Genomic DNA, 20,968 nt, shown 5'->3' on the forward strand with positions numbered 1-20,968 from the left:
CTCCATAGCTGGAGAAAATCTTGCCACAATTGTGGTTACAAACCATACACGTGTCTAAATTGACCAAACCTATCTAATCTTAGGCAACTTTAGTCTTTTTGCTCTAAGACCATAAATGGCTAGGGCCTGCTTGGATCCATACACTTTTAGCTGAACTTTAGCACTTAGAGAACCAAACATGAGTGCTAAAAGTGATGTGCTAAATTTTAGCACTCATTGGCCTGTTAGCTCTTCCAAGTGTGCTAAAATGAGTTAAAAGTTGTCTAGTAGGAGAAAAAGACATTTATCTTCCTCACCCTACTCTCTCTCCCTTATCCATGTGCTAAATTTTAACTCTCCATTTGAGAGGGCTAAATTTTAGCACATATGATCCAAACATGTCCTTATTATAAAAAGGTGCCTTTTGTGATGACATCACGAACTAGTTCCCAACCAATTATCCCAAGACCACAAATGTTTGATATGGTTAGTACTTGATGTTTTGCATTAATAAGAGGTTGATGATGGTGTTGGTGAGGGTTTACAAGAGGTGATTTGTTGTTAGTCTTATGCCCTATTTGGATTCATGGTGCTAAAGTTTAGCACTACACTTTTAGATAGATTTTAGCATTTATAAATTCAAATGTGAGTGCTAAAAGTGAAGTGTTAAACTTTAGCTCCCCTTAGCAATTCATGTTCTCTAAGGGGGTGTTTGGATCCCATGTGCTAAACTTCAGTAGGGTGCTAAAGTTTAGCATATCTTCAAGAGCTAAAGTGCTATTAAGTGCTAAACTTTAGCACCATGGATCCAAACAACCCCTAAGGTGTGTCAAAATGAGCTAAAAGTAGTCTAGGGTGAGGAAAATACATCTCCTATCCTCTTCGCCCCACTCTCCCTCCCCATCCCACATTAATCAGGGATATGGATGTCTTTTCTAGATCCACGACTAAACTTTAGTATTTGCATTCAAACACTACCTATATGCTAAACTTTAGCTCTCCAATTAGAAGGGCTAACTTGTAAGTGCAATCAACCCCTAATTGAGGGTTTTGGTGATCAAATGACTAAATTGTGGATTGTTTTGTGGCCGTTTTACTTTTAGCCCCGCCGCCATTCTTGTTGGTTGTACATACTTAGGGGCTGTTTCGTTAAGGTGCCAGAGAATTTTGCCACACTTCCACATGTCATTCATGAGTGAGGTCTCCATAGCTGGAGAAAATTTTGCCACAATTGTGGTTACAAACCATATACGTGTCTAAATTGACCAAACCTATCTAATCTTAGACAACTTTAGGCGTGGCAAGTGACGCAGCGAACAACCCTGGACTAAATATCTGGAGCTCAGGATATAATGCATGGAATATCTGGAGCTCAGGATATTTTGCAGAAACAACAATATTTTATGCAGGGTTGTTTTGTAAAACATTTGTATTTTGCAAAGCGCATCCTCTCCCAAATGAGCAGGAAGTTTTTCAATATTAGAACAAAATCCCCTGGACTAAACCATCCAGGTATCTCAGCAGTTTCCCACTGGTTTTCATTTTAAAAAACAGCTACTGGACTTCCCGTCCACCATAGCTCACGGCTCAACCGCCAGACCTTTTAAAAACCATTTTTCTCAAACGCACCCTTTTTTGAAAACAAAACATTAATTGCCATATCATACCAGACTCGTCCATTCCTGTGGACACAGACTATTCGAATAGGTTTTCAAACTCTGCGCAGAGGTGTACACTTTACCCACTAGTCCGGTTTCTGCGATCTCACCGTCGTGAGACCCGAATGCCAAATCTCTTTCTTTCCTCGCACGTCCTAACCTTAACGGTTATACCGGAAGGAGTCGGGCCACCGCCATGTCCAAACCGGACAAAACATTCCCCCTCCTTATCCTCTTGGTGCTCCCCAGCCTTCATAACCCTGGGGTTGGACCGTACGAGTTCAGATTGAGTGACTGCCCACACAGTCTCGAGTGGTTGTACTTATCATGAGTACAGATAGTGAAGGATGATAAACCGGTCCTTATGTGAGGGGACAATCCTTCTGCTCACACCTAAACCATTTGAGCCATCACCTTAGGCCCTCCCCTAAACCAGGGAGTCCCTGATCATCCCTACTCAAAGGAGATAAGGGTGAAAACCCTTCATCATACACATTTTGAAAAGCATTTTCTTTTGAAAACTCACACCTTTCCTCAAATCATTTGTAACAAATATATCAGGGATTGACTGCGGCAAGAGGCTGGATGGCCATAATAACTTGTCTCAAAATCATATCATGCATAAAATAACAGGCTGAGGGTTGTGGTTGAAAAACATAGGTAATTTATGCATCAAAGGGATCCAGTGAGCTTGTCGTGCTTATCCGGCGAAGGGGGAAGAGGAGCTCGCGGAACTGGCTTCTAGCTCCACTACCTGGCGTAGACTTGTAGATCTGACCTCCACGAAACAGCACGAACGCTCCGATAACTATGCAACATGAACAAACAAACATACAAACCAACAAGTATACCAACAAATATTTAGTATAGTGGTCAGAATAGCGATATATGGATGGGTAGAGTCGTGAGTAGAATCTGTGTCATGTGGTGTTGAGATACTGCTGGTGGTGGAGCGAAGGTGCTTACCAGGAGGGTGGACTGGAGACGAAGCGACACTATGCGTGTAGCCGGCAGAGCGGAGTAACTGAGTGGGTGGGGTGTTTGCCTTGGCTGAGGGTGTTGAGTGTGTGGAGTGTGAGACGGTAGCTGGGTGTATTTATAGCTGGGTGTATGTGGTGTAGCACAGTGAAGTTCACTGTTGGTGAGAATAGTGACGAATGAATCGTCTGACTTAATATGAACAGGAGAGTTATAGGCAAAATATGGGACAAGAGTATTTTGGGAGTTTTCTGGAATATGAACCATGCTTAAGGGATGACATGGTTGGATAGGGAATAGTTTGACAAGAATTTTAGAAACAAGAATGACTGAAATCTGAGTTTAATCATAGGGAGAAAAAAAGGAAAGGAATATTCTTGGAATATTCTAGAATTTGGATATTTAGAGATATTTGGAAAATCAAAAATACAAATGTATTTTTGAGCGGGGTGCGAGGAATTATTTTTGGGCTTTTCTTGGGCAGAGGTTTATGTTGGTGGAAACTGTTCCTACCTACTGTGTCACATCAGACAGCAGTGAGGCGGGACCCAAATAGCTAGAATGCTGTGGTATTCTGGTCCGAGTGGGCTGTGGTATCTTGGGCCAGGTTTTATAGGATTGAAGACGTATCCATTCAAACATGGTTTGCCTTTCTTTTTAGAAGTCTGGCTTGAAAGAATCCCAAAGTTAAGCGTGCTCAACTTGGAGAAATCTAGGATGGGTGACTAGATGGGAAGTTCCCTACTGGAATGAAAATCACAGTCACCGGAGTTCGTATGACTGGAATATAGGTCTGGCTGGTCTTAGGTGGACTGGACAGCATTATGGATGAGTAGTTGAAATTTGGGGTGATCGGATGATCGATGAATAGTAACGGTGAATAGTAACGGTGAATAGTAATAGTGAATAGTGATGGTGAATAGTTCGTATGAACGAACGATGAACGGTGAATAGTGACGATGAACGAACGATGAACGATGAATAGGAACTATGAACGAATGATGAACGATCGAATGATCGAACGAACGATCGGAATTTCGGCAGCATAACGGCAGGAAAAAGATTATTTGGACGAACGAACGGACGAACGATCGGACGAATGAACAATGAACGATCGGACGATCGGACGAACGAATGAACAAACTAAGAACAGGGGGACGAACGATCGAAGAACGACCGAACGATCCTTGTGCTAGTGGGTGCTTGTGTGGGAGGTGGAGTGGGAGTGGGCGTGTGGGGGGAGGGAGGGAGTTGCCATGAAATGGCTTGGGGTGGGATGAGAGGAGGCCCTTGCCCCTCTATTTATAGCCATGGTGGGGGGATTAGGGGGAGGGATGAGAGGATTAGTGGGAGATTAGCATGGATTTGTCTTATATGAGTGTAATTAGCTTGTAGAGCTCACCGTATGACACCGGAGGCATACGTATACGTATGAGCATGAGGAAAGTTATGAAGAAAATATTTGTAGGGACTTCAAAAATGATTCTGAAGGTATCTCTCCGGAAGAAAATACTTGGAGAAATATCAGTGGAATATTTGGGCAGTATTTCTGAAAGAGTTTGAGGGTGATCACTAGGGAAATATTTGTAGGATATTTTGAGGAGGATTTTAGAGAGAATATAGATCACTATAATTTATTTGCTGATATCAACTCGCAAACAAACATTTTGAAATGAAATTTGAAATTCATTTTGAATTTAGAGCGAGTTTGAGAATATTTCAAGATTTGAATTTTTGGGATGCTACAAATCTACCCCACTTAAAAGAAATCTCGTCCTCGAGATTCGGCTTAGAAGGGTTATGGGTATAGCTTTACTTCAGCTACATATCTTCACTTTGCAAACTCTTCGAGGAGATAGAGCTTCAACAAAATATAGCCTTTGAGGGGCATCTGGTTGCTGATTGCAAACGTTGATTCTGTCTACTCAAAGAATCATCTTCTAGGTTTCGCTTGGCAGCTAGCTTATTGAAGAAGCATCGATGCCGACACGCAAACCTTCCTCTTGCGAACTCCCACATGGATTCCTTCCTTGGTTGGTCTTCCGGTGCTTCATCAACAAAATTTGGGTGACCACTTCTCATCCAGAAACTTATATGTTTTAATGATCTGGTCCTTCACAAGCTTGCTACAGGCCTTCTTCTTTTTCTCCATAGCAGGAACCTTACTGGAACACTACCCCACTTAAAAAGAATGAGGGTAGATCTCTTGAATCTTGGGGATTTGAACTCCTTGAAGTACCTCATAACAAGGGTGTTACGGGGCCTTCTTCTGCTGTTGCTGCTTGAGTAGGCTGCGGAGAAATGACTGACACAGGGTTGATTCTAGGAGAACCTTCTTCTTATCTTATCTTCACTATCTTCTTTTCACTGACCCTTTCTTTCTCTTTGCTCTTCCCACTGGAGGATTCTATCAAAGAGTATTACCATCATACAGAGGAGGACATCGAAGATATTGAACCATGTACAACAGTCTTCAACCCAAGAATCACCAAGCATTGTGATCTTAGGGGCGAGGGAGTGGAAAATGGGGTTGCTTGCGATTTGGCAGAGGGGTTTTTATCTGGAGTGTTTTGCTTGGGATGGGAACTGAGGGAGCTGGTGGGGGGGTTTATAGCGAGTGTGGGTGCTCGGTTGCGGAGTGGTGGTGATGGAGCAGGTGACACAAGGCAACAAGTGCGATGGAGGGGGGATGGTGTTGCTGGCGGTAATGGCGGCGGTGGGTGCGCTGCAAAGGGGGCATGGGGCGGTGGTAGTGCGCATGGAGGCAGGGCACGCATGCGGGGAGCACGGGTGGGTGGTGGGGTCAATGACCCTGATGTTTTGTGGTCTCTGGTTCCAAGAATCTTTGCCTCTCTGTATGGTAATAACTCCTTCTATCCTCTTTTTCTGTTTACTTTGACTCAGGGGTAGCACTTTGATTCTCACGGTCGATCCTTTTGACTGAGCGGCTAGACTGGTTTCTTCTGTAGCTTATTCCAGGCTTCAAGGGTAAGCTTCCCGGTATCTTCTTGGGTAAGGTGCTTTTCTCTTGAGATGGGTTAAGATGAGAATGGAAGCATAAGGTGGGGATTAGCTCTAATTTGTGATCTGTGTTTTTAGAGAAAACCTTTCTTAAAAATAAAGAGAACACACAAGCTCAGCAATGATAAGCACAAACAAATCAAACGTTTTGAATAAGGGAAGAATAGAGTTTTTCAAGGCACGAACTACTCAGATTCGGGGCTAAGCATAACTACTATTGCTTGGCTCCTGAATTGAGAACTATGCTAAACAAGACTTATGAGCACTAACGTTAGAGCACCACATATGCACTCAAAAGGGGAGAAAACATCAAGCGAAATTCATTTTGAAATGCCCTAGGGAGCCACACAATTAGAGTTTTGCAAAACACGACTCTACACGATTACCTCTCATACATGCAGGGCTCTAGCCAGAGTGAAGAAAAACTTCACTACCCAATGCATGCAGAGGACTGGGCATAACTAACTCAGATCTGGCAGCTTCTCTTCTGGCAAGGCTGGCACACAACTTCAATCTGAGACATCTCCTGAATGGGTCAAGAGGGAGCTGATGTTGATGACTTCTTCTGGCGGCGACTGAGATGGCAGGACAGGGTTGAACTCTTCTTCAAGCGGGACTGGCTCTTGTAGCTCCTCAGAGGGCGGCGGTGCTGGTGGGGTGCTTGCAGGTTCTTCTTTGATCTTGCGAGACGGTGCTGGAATCTTCTTCATGGTTAGGGGCTCAAACAACTCTGGCGGGGGATCTTGGGAGGACTTGGGGTGCTCTTGCTTATCCGTAGCCTGAGGGAAGACTGGAATTCCTTCCAAGACTATGGATCCTTCCGGGAGTTCCCAAGCCTTCCTCTCTCCTCTGATAGAGACCGGGTGACCTTCAAGAATCTGGGGGTCTTTAGCTCTGATGGGTTGAACAGGGTTGGATGAAGCGGGCTCTTGGATCCGCAGGGCTCTACGTTGGTTATGGGTTACCAAGTAGGCCTTCTGGACGTGCTCATCCTTGGCTTGCTTCAGGGCTTCAACAGCAATGGCTTCACGACTTTCCAAGGCAGCTACACGGGCTTGAGCTGAGGTGAGATCCACATGGAGCTTACGGTTGAGCTTCTCTGCATCTTCTGCTCGGGCAATCATCTGAGGGTGGTGCCGAGCCAAGAAATCATATTGTGCATCCAGGGTGAGCAGGTATGCAGTGAGGTACGCGACTGTGGGGTCGTCCTCAAGCAGCAGCTGCCCTTCCAATGCACGCATCCTGGCCATCCAAACTGGACGGTTTCTCTGAAAGGGCGGAAAGAATCTGAGCGGGGTATCGGCCACTTCTTCTTCATAAATTTGACACAAGGCCCTCAATGCCTTGCGAGCGATGACTTGGCAGGTGTCTTTGAATCTGTGCCCAGCAGCAGTGACACTCCATTCCACATGGTGTGGACTGGATCCAATGTACACAGTCACAACACATTTCTCTATGCCATGCTCGACGAATTCACGACCATCATACTCTGGCTGGCTCCTGATTCCGAGGCGAACTGTGCATGCTTTCAGCAACTTGAGGAAACCATCTTCATTCTGGCAAAAGCTAGTTTGGCAGCGGACCTCCATCTGACTTCTGAGAGAAGGAAAGGGGAAAGCATTTTTGAAATGAAGGGATGAGAGCAAGATTTTTTTAAGAAAATAGTTTTGACTCAAAAACTTTTGATCAGGCTAAGGGTTACGTCCTGCGGCCAACCTAACAGCTCAGATACCACCTGAAGCGCCCCAATCCTCTGGGACTCAAATGTGATACAATTACTAGTCCCAAGAGGCTAGTAAACACATTTATACATCAGATGATTACATATCTGCTTAAATGATACAAACCTATAAAGGTGGGAACAACTTTAAGAGTTGGTCCACAACTCGGGACATATCATCAGAGTGGGGCTGAAGCAGCCTGATATACATAGCGAAGCAATTCAGCGGTCCAACAACCACAGACAAGGTTGGGAAAAGTCGTAACTCTTACCCGATCTCCTTTTTCTGAAAAACAACAAATAAGCAAGGGTGAGTACAAACGTACTCAGCAGCCCACCTTCACCCGCGGAATGGGGAAATCAGATATAATGCATGGAATATCTAGAGCTCAGGATATTTTGCAGAAACAGCAATATTTTATGCAGGGTTGTTTTGTAAAACATTTTGTATTTTGCAAAGCACATCCTCTCCCAAAGGAGCAGGAAGTTTTTCAATATTAGAACAAAATCCCCTGGACTAAACCATCCAGGTATCTCAGCAGTTTCCCACTGGTTTTCATTTTCAAAAACAGCTACTGGACTTCCCGTCCACCATAGCTCACGGCTCAACCGCCAGACCTTTTAAAAACCATTTTTCTCAAACGCACCCTTTTTTGAAAACAAAACATTAATTGCCATACCATACCAGACTCGTCCATTCCTGTGGACACGGACTATTCGAATAGGTTTTCAAACTCTGCGCAGAGGTGCACACTTTACCCACTAGTCCGGTTTCTGCGATCTCACCGTCGTGAGACCCGAATGCCGAATCTCTTTCTTTCCTCGCACGTCCTAACCTTAACGGTTATACCGAAAGGAGTCAGGCCACCGCCATGTCCAAACCGGACAAAACATTCCCCCTCCTTATCCTCCCGGTGCTCCCCAGCTTTCATAACCCTAGGGTTGGACCGTACGAGTTCAGATTGAGTGACTGCCCACACAGTCTCGAGTGGTTGTACTTATCATGAGTATAGGTAGTGAAGGATGACAAACCGGTCCTTATGTGAGGGGAAAATCCTTCTGCTCACACCTAAACCAGCTGAGCCATCACCTTAGGCCCTCCCCTAAACCAGAGAGTCTCTGATCATCCCTACTCAAAGGTGATAAGGGTGAAAACCCTTCATCATACACATTTTGAAAAGCATTTTCTTTTGAAAACTCACACCTTTCCTCAAATCATTTGTAACAAATATATCAGGGATTGATTGCGGCAAGCGGCTGGATGGCCATAATAACTTGTCTCAGAATCATATCATGCATAAAATAACAGGCTGAGGGTTGTGGTTGAAAAACATAGGTAATTTATGCATCAAAGGGATCCAGTGAGCTTGCCGTGCTTATCCGGCGAAGGGGGAAGAGGAGCTCGCGGAACTGGCTTCTAGCTCCACTACCTGGAGTAGACTTGCAGATCTGTCCTCCACGAGACGGCACGAACGCTCTGATAACTATGCAACATGAACAAACAAACATACAAACCAACAAGTATACCAACAAATATTTAGTATAGTGGTCAGAATAGCGATATATGGATGGGTAGAGTCGTGAGTAGAATCTGTGTCATGTGGTGTTGAGATACTGCTGGTGGTGGAGCGAAGGTGCTTACCAGGAGGGTGGACTGGAGACGAAGCGACACTATGCGTGTAGCCGGCAGAGCGGAGTAACTGAGTGGGTGAGGTGTTTGCCTTGGCTGAGTGTGTTGAGTGTGTGGAGTGGGAGAGGGTAGCCGTGTGTATTTATATTTGGGTGTATGTGGTGTAGCACACTGAAGTTCACTGTTGGTGAGAATAGTGACGAATGAATCGTCTGACTTAATATGAACAGGAGAGTTATAGGCAGAATATGGGACAAGAGTATTTTGGGAGTTTTCTGGAATATGAACCATGCTTAAGGGATGACATGGTTGGATAGGGAATAGTTTGACAAGAATTTTAGAAACAAGAATGACTGAAATCTGAGTTTAATCATAGGGAGAAAAAGAAAAGGAAAGGAATATTCTTGGAATATTCTAGAATTTGAATATTTATAGATATTTGGAAAATCAAAAATACAAATGTATTTTTGAGCGGGGTGCGAGGAATTATTTTTCGGCTTTTCTTGGGCAGAGGTTTGTGTTGGTGGAAACTGTTCCTACCTACTGTGTCACATCAGACATCAGTGAGGCGGGACCCAAATAGCTGGAATGCTGTGGTATTCTGGTCCGAGTGGGCTGTGGTATCTTGGGCCAACTTTTATAGTATTGAAGACGTATCCATTCAAACATGGTTTGCCTTTCTTTTTGGAAGTCTGGCTTGAAAGAATCCAAAGTTAAGCGTGCTCAACTTGAATAAATCTAGGATGGGTGACCAGATGGGAAGTTCCCTACTGGAATGAAAATCACAGTCACCAGAGTTCGTATGACTGGAATATAGGTCTGGCTGGTCTTAGGTGGACTGGACAACATGATGGATGAGTAGTTGAAATTTGGGGTGATCGGATGATCGATGAATAGTAACGATGAATAGTAATGGTGAATAGTAATAGTGAATAGTGATGGTGAATAGTTGTATGAACGAACGATGAACAGTGAATAGTGACGATGAATAGGAACTATGAACGATCGAATGATCGAACGAATGATCGGAATTTTGGCAGCATAACGACAGGAAAAAGATTATTTGGACGAACGAACGGACGAACGAACCATGAACGATCGGACGATCGGACGAACGAACGAACAAACTAAGAACGGGGGGACGAACGATCGAAGAACGACCGAACGATCCTTGTGCTAGTGGGTGCTTGTGTGGGAGGTGGAGTGGGAGTGGGCGTGTGGGGGGGGGGAGGGAGGGAGTTGCCATGAAATGGCTTGGGGTGGGATGAGAGGAGGCCCTTGCCCCTCTATTTATAGCCATGGTGGGGGGATTAGGGGGAGGGATGAGAGGATTAGTGGGAGGATGAGAGGATTAGTGGGAGATTAGCATGGATTTGTCTTATATGAGTGTAATTAGCTTGTATAGCTCACCGTATGACACTGGAGGCATACGTATACGTATGAGCATGAGTAAAGTTATGAAGAAAATATTTGTAGGGACTTCAAAAATGATTCTGAAGGTATTTCTCAGGAAGAAAATACTTGGAGATATATCATTGAAATATTTGGGCAGTATTTCTGAAAGAGTTTGAGGGTGATCACTGGGGAAATATTTGTAGGATATTTTGAGGAGGATTTTAGAGAGAATATAGACCACTATAATTTATTTGCTGATATCAACTCGCAAACAAACATTTTGAAATGAAATTTGAAATTCATTTTGAATTTAGAGCGAGTTTGAGAATATTTCAGGATTTGAATTTTTGGGATGCTACACAAGAGACCTTAAAAGGATCCTTAAGATGGGCTCAAAACAAGTTCGGATTAAGGATCAAAAAGATAAGAAGCGATAATGGGACGGAGTTCAAGAATTCACAAATTGAAGGTTTTCTTGAGGAAGAGGGCATCAAGCATGAGTTCTCTTCTCCCTACACACCTCAACAAAATGGTGTGGTAGAGAGGAAGAATAGAACTCTACTGGATTTGGCAAGAACCATGCTTGATGAGTACAAGACACCGGACCGGTTTTGGGCCGAGGCGATTAACACCGTCTGCTACTCCATCAACCGGTTATATCTTCACCGAATCCTCAAGAAGACATCATATGAACTCCTCACTGGTAAAAATCCCAATGTTTCATATTTTAGAGTCTTTAGGAGTAAATGCTTTATTCTTGTTAAAAGAGGTAGAAAATCTTAATTTTCTCCTAAAGCTGTAGAATGCTTTTTACTTGGTTATGACTCAAACACAAGGGCATATAGGGTCTTCAACAAATCCACTGGATTGGTTGAGGTTACTTGTGACATTGTGTTTGATGAGACTAATGGCTCCCAAGTGGAGCAAATTGATCTTGATGAATTAGATGATGAAGAGGCTCCATGCGTCGCGCTAAGTAACATGTCCATTGGTGATGTGTGTCCTAAGGAATCCGAAGAGCCTCCACAAACACAAGATCAACCCTCATATTCCAACCAATCATCTCCACCAACTCAAGATGATGATCAGGCTCAAGATAATGAAGATGAAGATCAAGAGGATGAGCCACCTTAAGAGGAGAACAATGATCAAGGGGGAGATGAAGATGATGAAGACAAGGAAGATGATCAAGAAATTTAGGGTCAAAGACCGCCACACCCAAGAGTCCACTAAGCAATTCAATGAGATCACCCCGTCAACTCCATCCTTGGTGACATTCATAAGGGGGTAACTACTAGATCTCGAGTTGCTCATTTCTATGTACATTACTCTTTTGTATCCTCTATTGAGCCATACATGGTAGAGGATGCACTAAGAGATGCGGATTGGGTGTTGTTTATGCAAGAGGAGCTCAACAACTTCACGAGGAATGAGGTATGGCATTTAGTTCCACGTCCTAATCAAAATATTGTAGGTACCAAGTGGGTATTCCGCAACAAGCAAGATGAGCATGGTGTGGTGACAAGAAACAAAGCTCGACTTGTGGCCAAAGGTTATTCACAAGTCGAAGGTTTGGACTTTGATGAAACTTATGCACCAGTAGCTAGGCTTGAGTCAATTCGTATATTACTTGCCTATGCTACTTACCATGGCTTTAAGCTCTATCAAATGGACGTGAAAAGTGCCTTCCTCAATGGCCCTATCAAGGAAGAGGTCTATGTTGAGCAACCTCCCGACTTTGAAGATAGTGAGTACCCTAACCATGTGTATAAACTCTCAAAGGCGCTTTATATGCTCAAGCAAGCTCCAAGAGCATGGTATGAATGCCTGCAAGATTTTCTTATCACTAATGACTTCAAAGTCAGAAAAGTCGATCCTACTCTCTTTACTAAGACTATTGCAAAAGATTTGTTTGTATGCCAAATTTATGTTGATGATATTATATTTTTGTCTACTAACAAGTCAACTTGTGAAGAGTTTAGTAGGATCATGATACAGAAATTCGAGATGTCTATGATGGGGGAGCTGAAGTATTTCCTTGGATTCCAAATCAAGCAACTCCAAGATGGCACCTTCATCAACCAAACCAAATACATTCAAGATATACTTAAGAAGTTTGGGATGAAGGATGGCAAACCCATCAAGACACCCATGGGAACTAATGAACATCTCGACCTCGACACGGGAGGTAAATTAGTAGGTCAAAAGGTATACCGGTCGATGATAGGATCTTTACTCTATTTATGTGCATCTCGATCGAATATTATGCTTTCTATATATGCATGTGTGCAAGATTTCAGGCAAATCATAAGGAAGTTCAGCTTAGGGCCGTAAAGAGAATCATGAGATATTTAGTTTACACTCTTAAGTTTGGGCTTTGGTACCCCAAGCAATCCACTTTTGATTTAATAGGATATTCCGATGCCGATTGGGCAGGGTGTAAAATTGATAGGAAGAGCACATCAGGGACTTGTCAGTTTCTGGGGAGATCCCTGGTGTCATGAGCTTCAAAGAAACAAAACTTTGTAGCTCTTTCCACCGCCGAAGCTGAGTACATTGCGCAGACCATTGTTGTGCGCAATTACTTTGGATGAGGCAAACCCTCAGGGACTATGGCTACAAATTGAGCAAACTCCCTCTCCTATGTGATAATGAGAGTGCAATCCGCATGGTGGATAATCCCGTTGAACACAACCGCACTAAGCACATAGACATCCGGTATCACTTTCTGAGGGATCACCAACAAAAGGGGATATCGAAATAGCTTATGTAAACACCAAGAATCAATTAGCCGATATCTTTACCAAGCCACTAGATGAGAAAACCTTTAGCAAACTTAGGAATGAGCTAAATATCCTTGATTCTCGGAATTTTGATTGAACAATTGCACACATAGCTCATTTATATACCTTTGATCATGTCTCTTTCATTATGGTACAAATACATATTTCTTATTCCTCTTGTGCCAAGGCTAAGACTAATGTGTTTTCAAGTGTATTTCTATACTTAGTCTTAGATTGAAAGGGAAATGGAGTATTCGTCAAAGACAAGGCTTCCACTCCACAATACTCTGACGGTATCACTTAACCTTTACCGCTACTCTATAAACTCTCAATTGGTATAATCTTTGACTCATATTTCTTTTACCAATGGAGGAGAAAGATGAGAAAGGGCTCTCAAAGTCTCCGTTTTTGGTGATTAATGCCAAAGGGGAGAGAGTATTAAGCCCAAAGCAAAAGGACCGCACCACCACCATTTCAAAAAAAAATTGAAATGTAATTTTAATTGATATTCTTCAATTGGTATTTATTTCAATTGATGTATTCCCAAATTAGTTTTTGATATCAATTGGTATCTATGTTTCACTTGTCTTGTGAAAGTACAAAATTCAAATTGATATCTATCTCAAAACCCTCTTGAAAGCTAAGAGGTGAATTTCATTCAGGGGGAGTTTTAATTAGTCAAAGGAAAAGCATTTGAAACAGGGGGAGTAATTTGAAATCTTAAAAATACTTCTTACAATATTATTCCTATACCTTTGACTATTTGTAAAGAGACTTTGAAAAGATTTTCCAAAAAGATTTGTAAAAACAAAACAAGTGGAGCAAATGAGGTCCAAAATGTTAAATAAAAAAGCAATCCATTCATACTTAGTGAGATTTTCAATTAGTTTAACTCTAAGTAACCTATGCAGATTCCAAATACAAACTAGTTACATTTCTGCACTTTATATTTGCTTTGGTTTGTATTGGCATCAATCACCAAAAAGGGGGAGATTGAAAGGGAAATTGGGTTAACCATTTCCTATAACTAATTTTGGTGGTTGATAGTCAACACAAACACATGGACTAACTAGTTTGTCTAGAATTCATGTATTACAGGTGCATAAGGTTCAACACAAACCAATAAAAGAATCAAGTTAGGGACACAATTCCAAAGGAGCAAAAGGACTTGAGTGTGCTGAAGAATGGCGCACCGGACTGTCTGGTGTGCCACCGGACAATGTCTGGTGCACCAGGATCGTATAGGTGCCAACCAGCCACTCTCCGGAAAATGAAGGCGCACTCCGCTATAATTCGCCGGACTGTCCGATGTGCCACCGAACTGTCCGGTGAGCCAGCAGAGCAACGACTATCTGCGCGCAACGGTCGACTCTGACAGATCAATAGTGCAGCGCAGAAGTCAGAGCAGCAAGTTAGAGGGACACCGGACTGTCCAGTGTGGCACCAGACTGTCCGGTGCCACAAGTGGACAAAGCTCCAACGGTCAACCCAACTCCGAACCCTAACGGTTGGGTGACGTGGCGGCACACCAGACAAGGAACAATGCCTGTCTGGTGGCCCACCGGACTGTCCGGTGCGCACATCGCCAGCAACCTCCCCAACGGCTATGGAAGTGGTTAGGGGATATAAATACCCCCCAACCACCTCATTCATATTCATCCAAGCATTCAAACATCCCATTCAATACAACAGCAAAAGACTCCACTCCAAGACACATCAAATAGATTGTATCCTCTCTTAGTCTCCAAAATCAACTCAATTCCATTAGGGACTTGAGAGAAGTTGTTCTTGTGTTCTTTTGTTGATCTTGTTGCTTGGCTTGGCCTTTTTCTTTTCTTACTCTTATTCTCAAGAGCTTTGTAAGCAAGACAAGAGATACCAAGTGTGTGGTGGTCCTTGTGGGGTCTTAGTGACCCGTGAGATTAAGGAAGAAGGCTCACTCGGTCTAAGTGACCGTTTGAGAGAGGGAAATGGTTGAAATAGACCCGGTGTTTGTGACCTCGTCAACGGGGACTAGGTTCTTTGGAACCGAACCTCGGTAAAACAAATCACCGTGTTCACTCACCTTTATTCTTGGTTGACTTGTTTTCCCTTCTCTTTTGGACTTGGATTTAATTCTAACGCTAACCCCCGGCTTGTAGTGTGTGTTTAAAGTTATAAATTTCAGGTTTCGCCTATTCACCCCCCCTCTAGGCGACTTTTAGCCCTCAACCGAGCTCTCTCGCTCTGTGCACATGACCAGCCGAGTTCCGCCGCCGCTCACCGAGGACCACAACCATTCCGCGACCGTCGTTGAGTCCCCGTCGCATCCGTTGCCTCGGTAAGCTCCGCCGCATCACCCACAGCCCGAGACACCCTTTGATTCGCCCTTTCCTCCTCTAGGTTGCTCGGTCCGTGCTCAATGGAGCACTTCTTGCACAGCCGGAGAGCCTCCGTCGTCGACCGGTGTCCTCACCGCCTCCCCGCCGTCCTCCAGGCGTTCGTGAGTTTGTGCGTGTGGTAAGCGACCTCCCCGCGCCTCTATTTCCCTGTTAATCGTCCTCGTTGTCGCACAATTGTTCACCGGAGTAGGTCTGCACCGCTGTGGTACCTTTTCGCTGCGGTCTGTGCCCTCTGCTGCTCCCAGACCGGCGTGATACCCACGGTCGTGTTCGCCGTGTCGCCCAGAACGTGCCTAACCCTTTCCCTAAGCCCCTAGAGCCTCGTCGTTATTTTCTTTCCGATGTTTTGGTGGTTACAACGCAAAAACCGAACCCAACACTGAAACGCCGAAACTTCGGGTCGGTTTTTAAAAGTTTGGTTCGATTTTTCGGTATCGGTGAAAAAATGTCCACCCCTACTCATGTACGACTGCAAGAGACTCTGATCTGTGGAGATCTTGCGAGGAGAAAAGGAGATATAAGGAAGAATCATGGCCTCAAGTTGATTGTTGGATCACTTAAGAAGGGTTAAGTGCAACCCTCGTCTAGGGATGGCAATTGGTCGGGTTTGGGCCGGGTGGAGCAAAAACCCACCCGCGGGTGCAATTCTAAACCCGCAACCAAAACTGTCGGGTTTTAGGTCACCCGCGGGTTTTACTCAATGTACACTTTTAAACAATAATTCAGCTATAAGCAATTAAATATCAACAATACTTGAGTTATATTTACAAAATTTAAGCCTTCTCACGTTGAGCAGCAACAAAACACTTCATGAATCATTAGCCAAGCTACTTATTCAAAATAATTACTATTGTATCTTAACCATTATTACACAAAATGAAGAATAAACCAAATTTCGGGTCGGGTCCGGGTCACCCACAAGTTGTAATAGAAAACCACACCCACACCCGTGAAACTTTGGGTCAGGTGCGGGTTGCACCTGCCGATCAAAATCTTCACCCATACCCGCACCTTTTTGGTTTGCGGGTTAAATTGCCATCCCTACCATCGTCCTTTGGGACAACACAATGTGGAGTAGGCAAGCATTTAAGGCTTGATCGAACCACGAGATAAATTATCTTGTCTTGTGTATTTCATCTTTGCAGTTTATTCTTTCTCCCTCATCCTAAGTTCTTGAGTTTAGGGTTGAAAACGGACGGAAAAAATCCCATCCCGACCCGTACCGTTTTCTACATTTGACCCGACCGTTTCCGTATTTACGGAAAAATATGGAAACGGGACAGAAACGGGAGAGAGCGTATTCCGTCCGTTTTTGCGGGATCCCGTTTTTTCCGGATTGAACCCGTATTTATTCCGTATTTGACAAATATGGGACGAGCCTAATATGTATTAGTATATAAACTAAATCATCGTGTATTTAGGTGATAAATTATAGCACAATTGGCCATTGTAACCACCGGCTCTTTTCAAATGACAAGTGATGTAAAGTCTTAAACAACATCAGATGTAGCTAAATGTACACATTTAGCAACCAAACAACAGTAGAATGTTGCCTCTCTATATCTATTTGTTTTATGTTATTGTTCTGCCAATCAATCACTAGTCAAACATCAATAACATTTCTATTTGTATTAAATTATGAGTTTCCGTTAGTATTTCCATTTCCGTTCGTTTTCGCAATTCCGTTTATCCCGCTCCCGTTTCCGTTCCCGACTATTCCGGACCCGATCCCGTTTCCGATGATAAAATGTGGATACGGAAACGGGAGAGGGGTTTTTCCGTCCGTTTCCGTCCGTTTTCATCCCTACTTGAGTTCACTTGTATTATTGCTCTAAGTTATAATTCCAAATCTAAAAGAGCAATCGACTGCAAGAACTTTTCTTCGTTGTCGCCTTAACTTGGTCTAAACTTTGCACTAACATCTAAATTAGTTCAATTCTTTTTAAGTTGTGTTTTTAGGCGTCACCTATTCACCCCCTCTAGGTGACTATCGTTTAATCATAGTAAATTGAATGATCATTTTGTCTTTTCACATCAGATTTAACACTGAAAGTTGCACGTAACAACGCAAGGGTATGATAGGGCTTCGTTTTGCAAATGGGGAGAGTGTAAAATCACAAAGTTGAAAAAACAAGGGGTAAAATCATAATTGCAAGACCAAAGAGGGGTATAATCACTAATGCCCCTTTAACATGACCCTTTGCTTGACTTGCTTCCATGTGAACTGATCCTATAATGGAAATAGAGCCATCAAACTTGCGCTTAGGATTCCCTTTCTCATTGTGTTCTCCAACTAGCTCTGAAATGAAATAGAATCCAGATAAATTAATATAAATGTATTCATGTTGGGTCAACTATGAAGTATATAAAGTTTGTTTACCTTTTTCTAGTTCAGTCAATTGCTCCATATTCTCATATATATATATATATATATATATATATATATATATATATATATATATATATAGGGAAGAGGTAATAAAAGCCCTGGGCTTCCCCTACTAATGGAAGCCCCAGCCAGGACGCGGTCGACCCAGCACCCGCGTGCTTGCGTCAGCCATGCAGTCGACAGCCAAGAATCCAGGACGATAAGCGTAAGGCAATATACGAATGCATATATATATGGATAAAGATGCGTAAACCATGCATAAAGGAATCTTTTGATGCCTGAATCACGTGGAACGAATATGACACTGTGGACAGCGTTTACGACTGCATAATGACATGTACTTGACAGCATAAATCATGTAGTATGTGGTTCTGGCTCGGGCGGATTCCAGCGTAAACCGTGAGCTAAAACAACGTAAATGAGTGCGAAATTTAGCGTAAATCCTATATCTGTTTTGTAACAGTAAACGTGGCCTAAAATTACGGCGTGAAAATCGCGTCCAGCCGATCGTGCGCGGGTCCTGGCTCGAGCCGATTCCAGCGTAAAACGTGAGCTAAAACAGCGTAAATGAGTACAAAATTTAGCGTAAATCCTATATCTGTTTTGTAACAGCAAACGGAGCCAAAAATTACGGCGTGAAAATCGCGTGCAGAGATTCTAGTGTAAAACGTGAGCTAAAACATCGTAAATAAATACGAAATTTAGCGTAAATCTTATATCTGTTTTGTAACAGCAAACAGGGCCCAAAATTACGGCGTGAAAATCGCGTGCAGCCGATCATGCTAGGGTTCTGGCTCGGGTGAATTTAATCATAAAACGTGAACCGAAATAGCGTAAATGAGTACAAATTTTAGCGTAAATTGTTGATCTGTTTCGTGACGGCGAATGTGTCCCAAATTACGGCATTAAGTATAATAAGACTATATACCATATTACATATTTTAATTCACTGAAGCTAACTAATACATGCCAATCAACAATTAATGACACGGTAATGCTTCTCTGTTTTATTCATTATGCTTCTTGACAACACAGAATGTTTATCCAATTCTCTGCTAATCATTGTTAATTACAAAAAACAATATCAATCATTGATTTGGCCTGCAATTTCAAAGAACTTTATAGAAAGATAAACAGTACTCATAATGTCTATAGCCATGTGAACTCGTCGTCTTAAATCTAGCTTGTCAGTGTTCTTTTGAAGTAAGCAGAACTCCCCCTGTGACATGGAAACATCAAAGTGTGATATGGCATAAGGGAACAATAAATTATTTGCTCTTTTGTGCTTGTAAACAACTATAGAAGTTATGGACCATAGATTCACAAATTTCAGCTTCCAATCGTCTCGGCATTGTAAACATCTTAGCCTAATTTGACTTGAATCTTGAATAGTCCAGAGCGCCATGTTGCACTGCACTTGCAGGACATCCACCTCGGTGCTGATGACGTTCTTCTTGAAGACTCAACATAATGCACAAGTGTTAGGTGCCACTGTGCCAGGTGAAGAGTAATGACGATGAGCCAGGTGCATCCTATAAAACAAAACAATTGAGTTATTATGTACACTGAAACTTGAACTAATTGTACATTGAACACGGGCTCTAAAAGTCTGAAACAGACTCTAGTATTAATATATAAGTTACTAGCAACATATAGTTGACAATTTCTAAACAATTGCAGACTTGCATAATTATCTAACAAGGACTTCCAACTGAATATAAAGGGTGAAAGAGAGACATAGCTCTTCACTTGCAGCTCCCTAAAATGTGGTCAGTTCAATTGACCATCAACACCTTATTTATTTCAAGTTCAGAAGAATGTGTTTTGATTTTTCAGAGAAGTTGTCATCAAATTGAACTTGTTGTAGAACTAAACTGTATCTTAATATGATTTATCCATTAATTTATCACATGTTTTAGCACAAAAATATTGCTATCAGTAGAACTATTAAAATGGACAAAAAGGTAATCATGAGAAGGGTGGTTATTTTACTTGAACCGATTTATTAATTAGCTAATAGATCTATTTCTTTCAATTAAAAAAATCTGTTAAAAACATCACATTTTTTACTCCTTTTATACAATTGAAACATTGTAGATACGCTACAATGGTGTCATCAATAATTTCGAAAATATTTGCATAATGGCACAAGTCATTCTTGCGCTGGCGTTTGTGATTCTGAATATACATATTTAGCAAGATTAACTATTCAGAATCACTCTCCAACAAGAAATATGAAGTTTAACTATTGCACACTTAACTGATATTAAACAATATATCTCAAAGCAGAGTATTTACTTCTATAACACCTTAGAGGCCTAAATGATATGAAACTATATATCCCAACTCATAATAGACGATCTGACAGGACGCTTCTTGCGCTGGCGTTGGAAGGCTCTGGTGCAAGCAAACGACAAGGAGTTTTAATAGATAAGATTCAATACTCACCAATGTGATGCAACGACTCCTGCTTCCAAAATCAGACCTACCGCTGCAAAAATAAAAAATCAGTGCATGCCATAGTCAACACCCACCTCTTTCGGAGTTTCAGAACAACCTTATTGCAATTCTTGAGCTTGCATGTAGCATGCGGCTATTGGTTTTCTGCCAGAACCTCGCCGGCACGCTGATGCCCTGACGCGGCGGATCACTGGCTACCGAGTTGCTACCAGAGGAGACGATGTCGGTGTCAGAGGACGCGTAGAGGTCTGGAGCGGCTGGGTCGGACGACGAGAGAGATGTCGTGGAGTCGAAGGCCATAGAGCGGCGGAGGAGGTGGATGGCGGCGAGGATGGAGTCCTTGCGGTCGAGGCTGCAGTCAAGGCTATGGGCGAGCAGGTCCGACGCCTTGGGCTTCGCCGCCGGCCATCGTCCCGTCGGCCGCGCGTTCTCGGCCTTCGGCACGGAGGAGACGCTCTTCCAGCGCTCCGCCATGGATCTCGTCTATGGGGACGCTTGTCCACCGCGGTTGTGCTGGCTTCGCTGCGCTCCCTCATGTCGTGCAACCGCCGCCACTGAAACCCTAGTCTCAGCC

The 20,968-nt window shown here is 43.0% G+C and overlaps 1 protein-coding gene across 2 annotated transcripts; it reads right to left on the reverse strand.

Annotated features, from left to right (window-relative positions):
- Nucleotides 1–18,924: 18,924 nt before the first annotated feature.
- Nucleotides 18,925–20,968, reverse strand: LOC100501681 (uncharacterized). Of its 2 annotated transcripts, NM_001323284.1 has the most exons (3): nt 20,492–20,948; nt 20,383–20,425; nt 18,925–19,466 (listed from the first exon to the last, which is right to left on the reverse strand). In NM_001323284.1, exons 1-3 carry the CDS (start codon nt 20,866–20,868, stop codon nt 19,416–19,418), a joined length of 471 nt encoding a protein of 156 aa, NP_001310213.1. In that variant the 5' UTR covers nt 20,869–20,948; the 3' UTR covers nt 18,925–19,415. The 2 variants fall into 2 exon arrangements, with proteins under 2 accessions (NP_001310213.1, XP_008668549.1); XM_008670327.3 differs by lacking the exon at nt 20,383–20,425 and having other exon boundaries at nt 19,157–19,466; nt 20,469–20,968.

Source organism: Zea mays, chromosome 2, assembly GCF_902167145.1.
Source record: "Zea mays cultivar B73 chromosome 2, Zm-B73-REFERENCE-NAM-5.0, whole genome shotgun sequence".
Lineage (NCBI taxonomy): Eukaryota > Viridiplantae > Streptophyta > Magnoliopsida > Poales > Poaceae > Zea > Zea mays.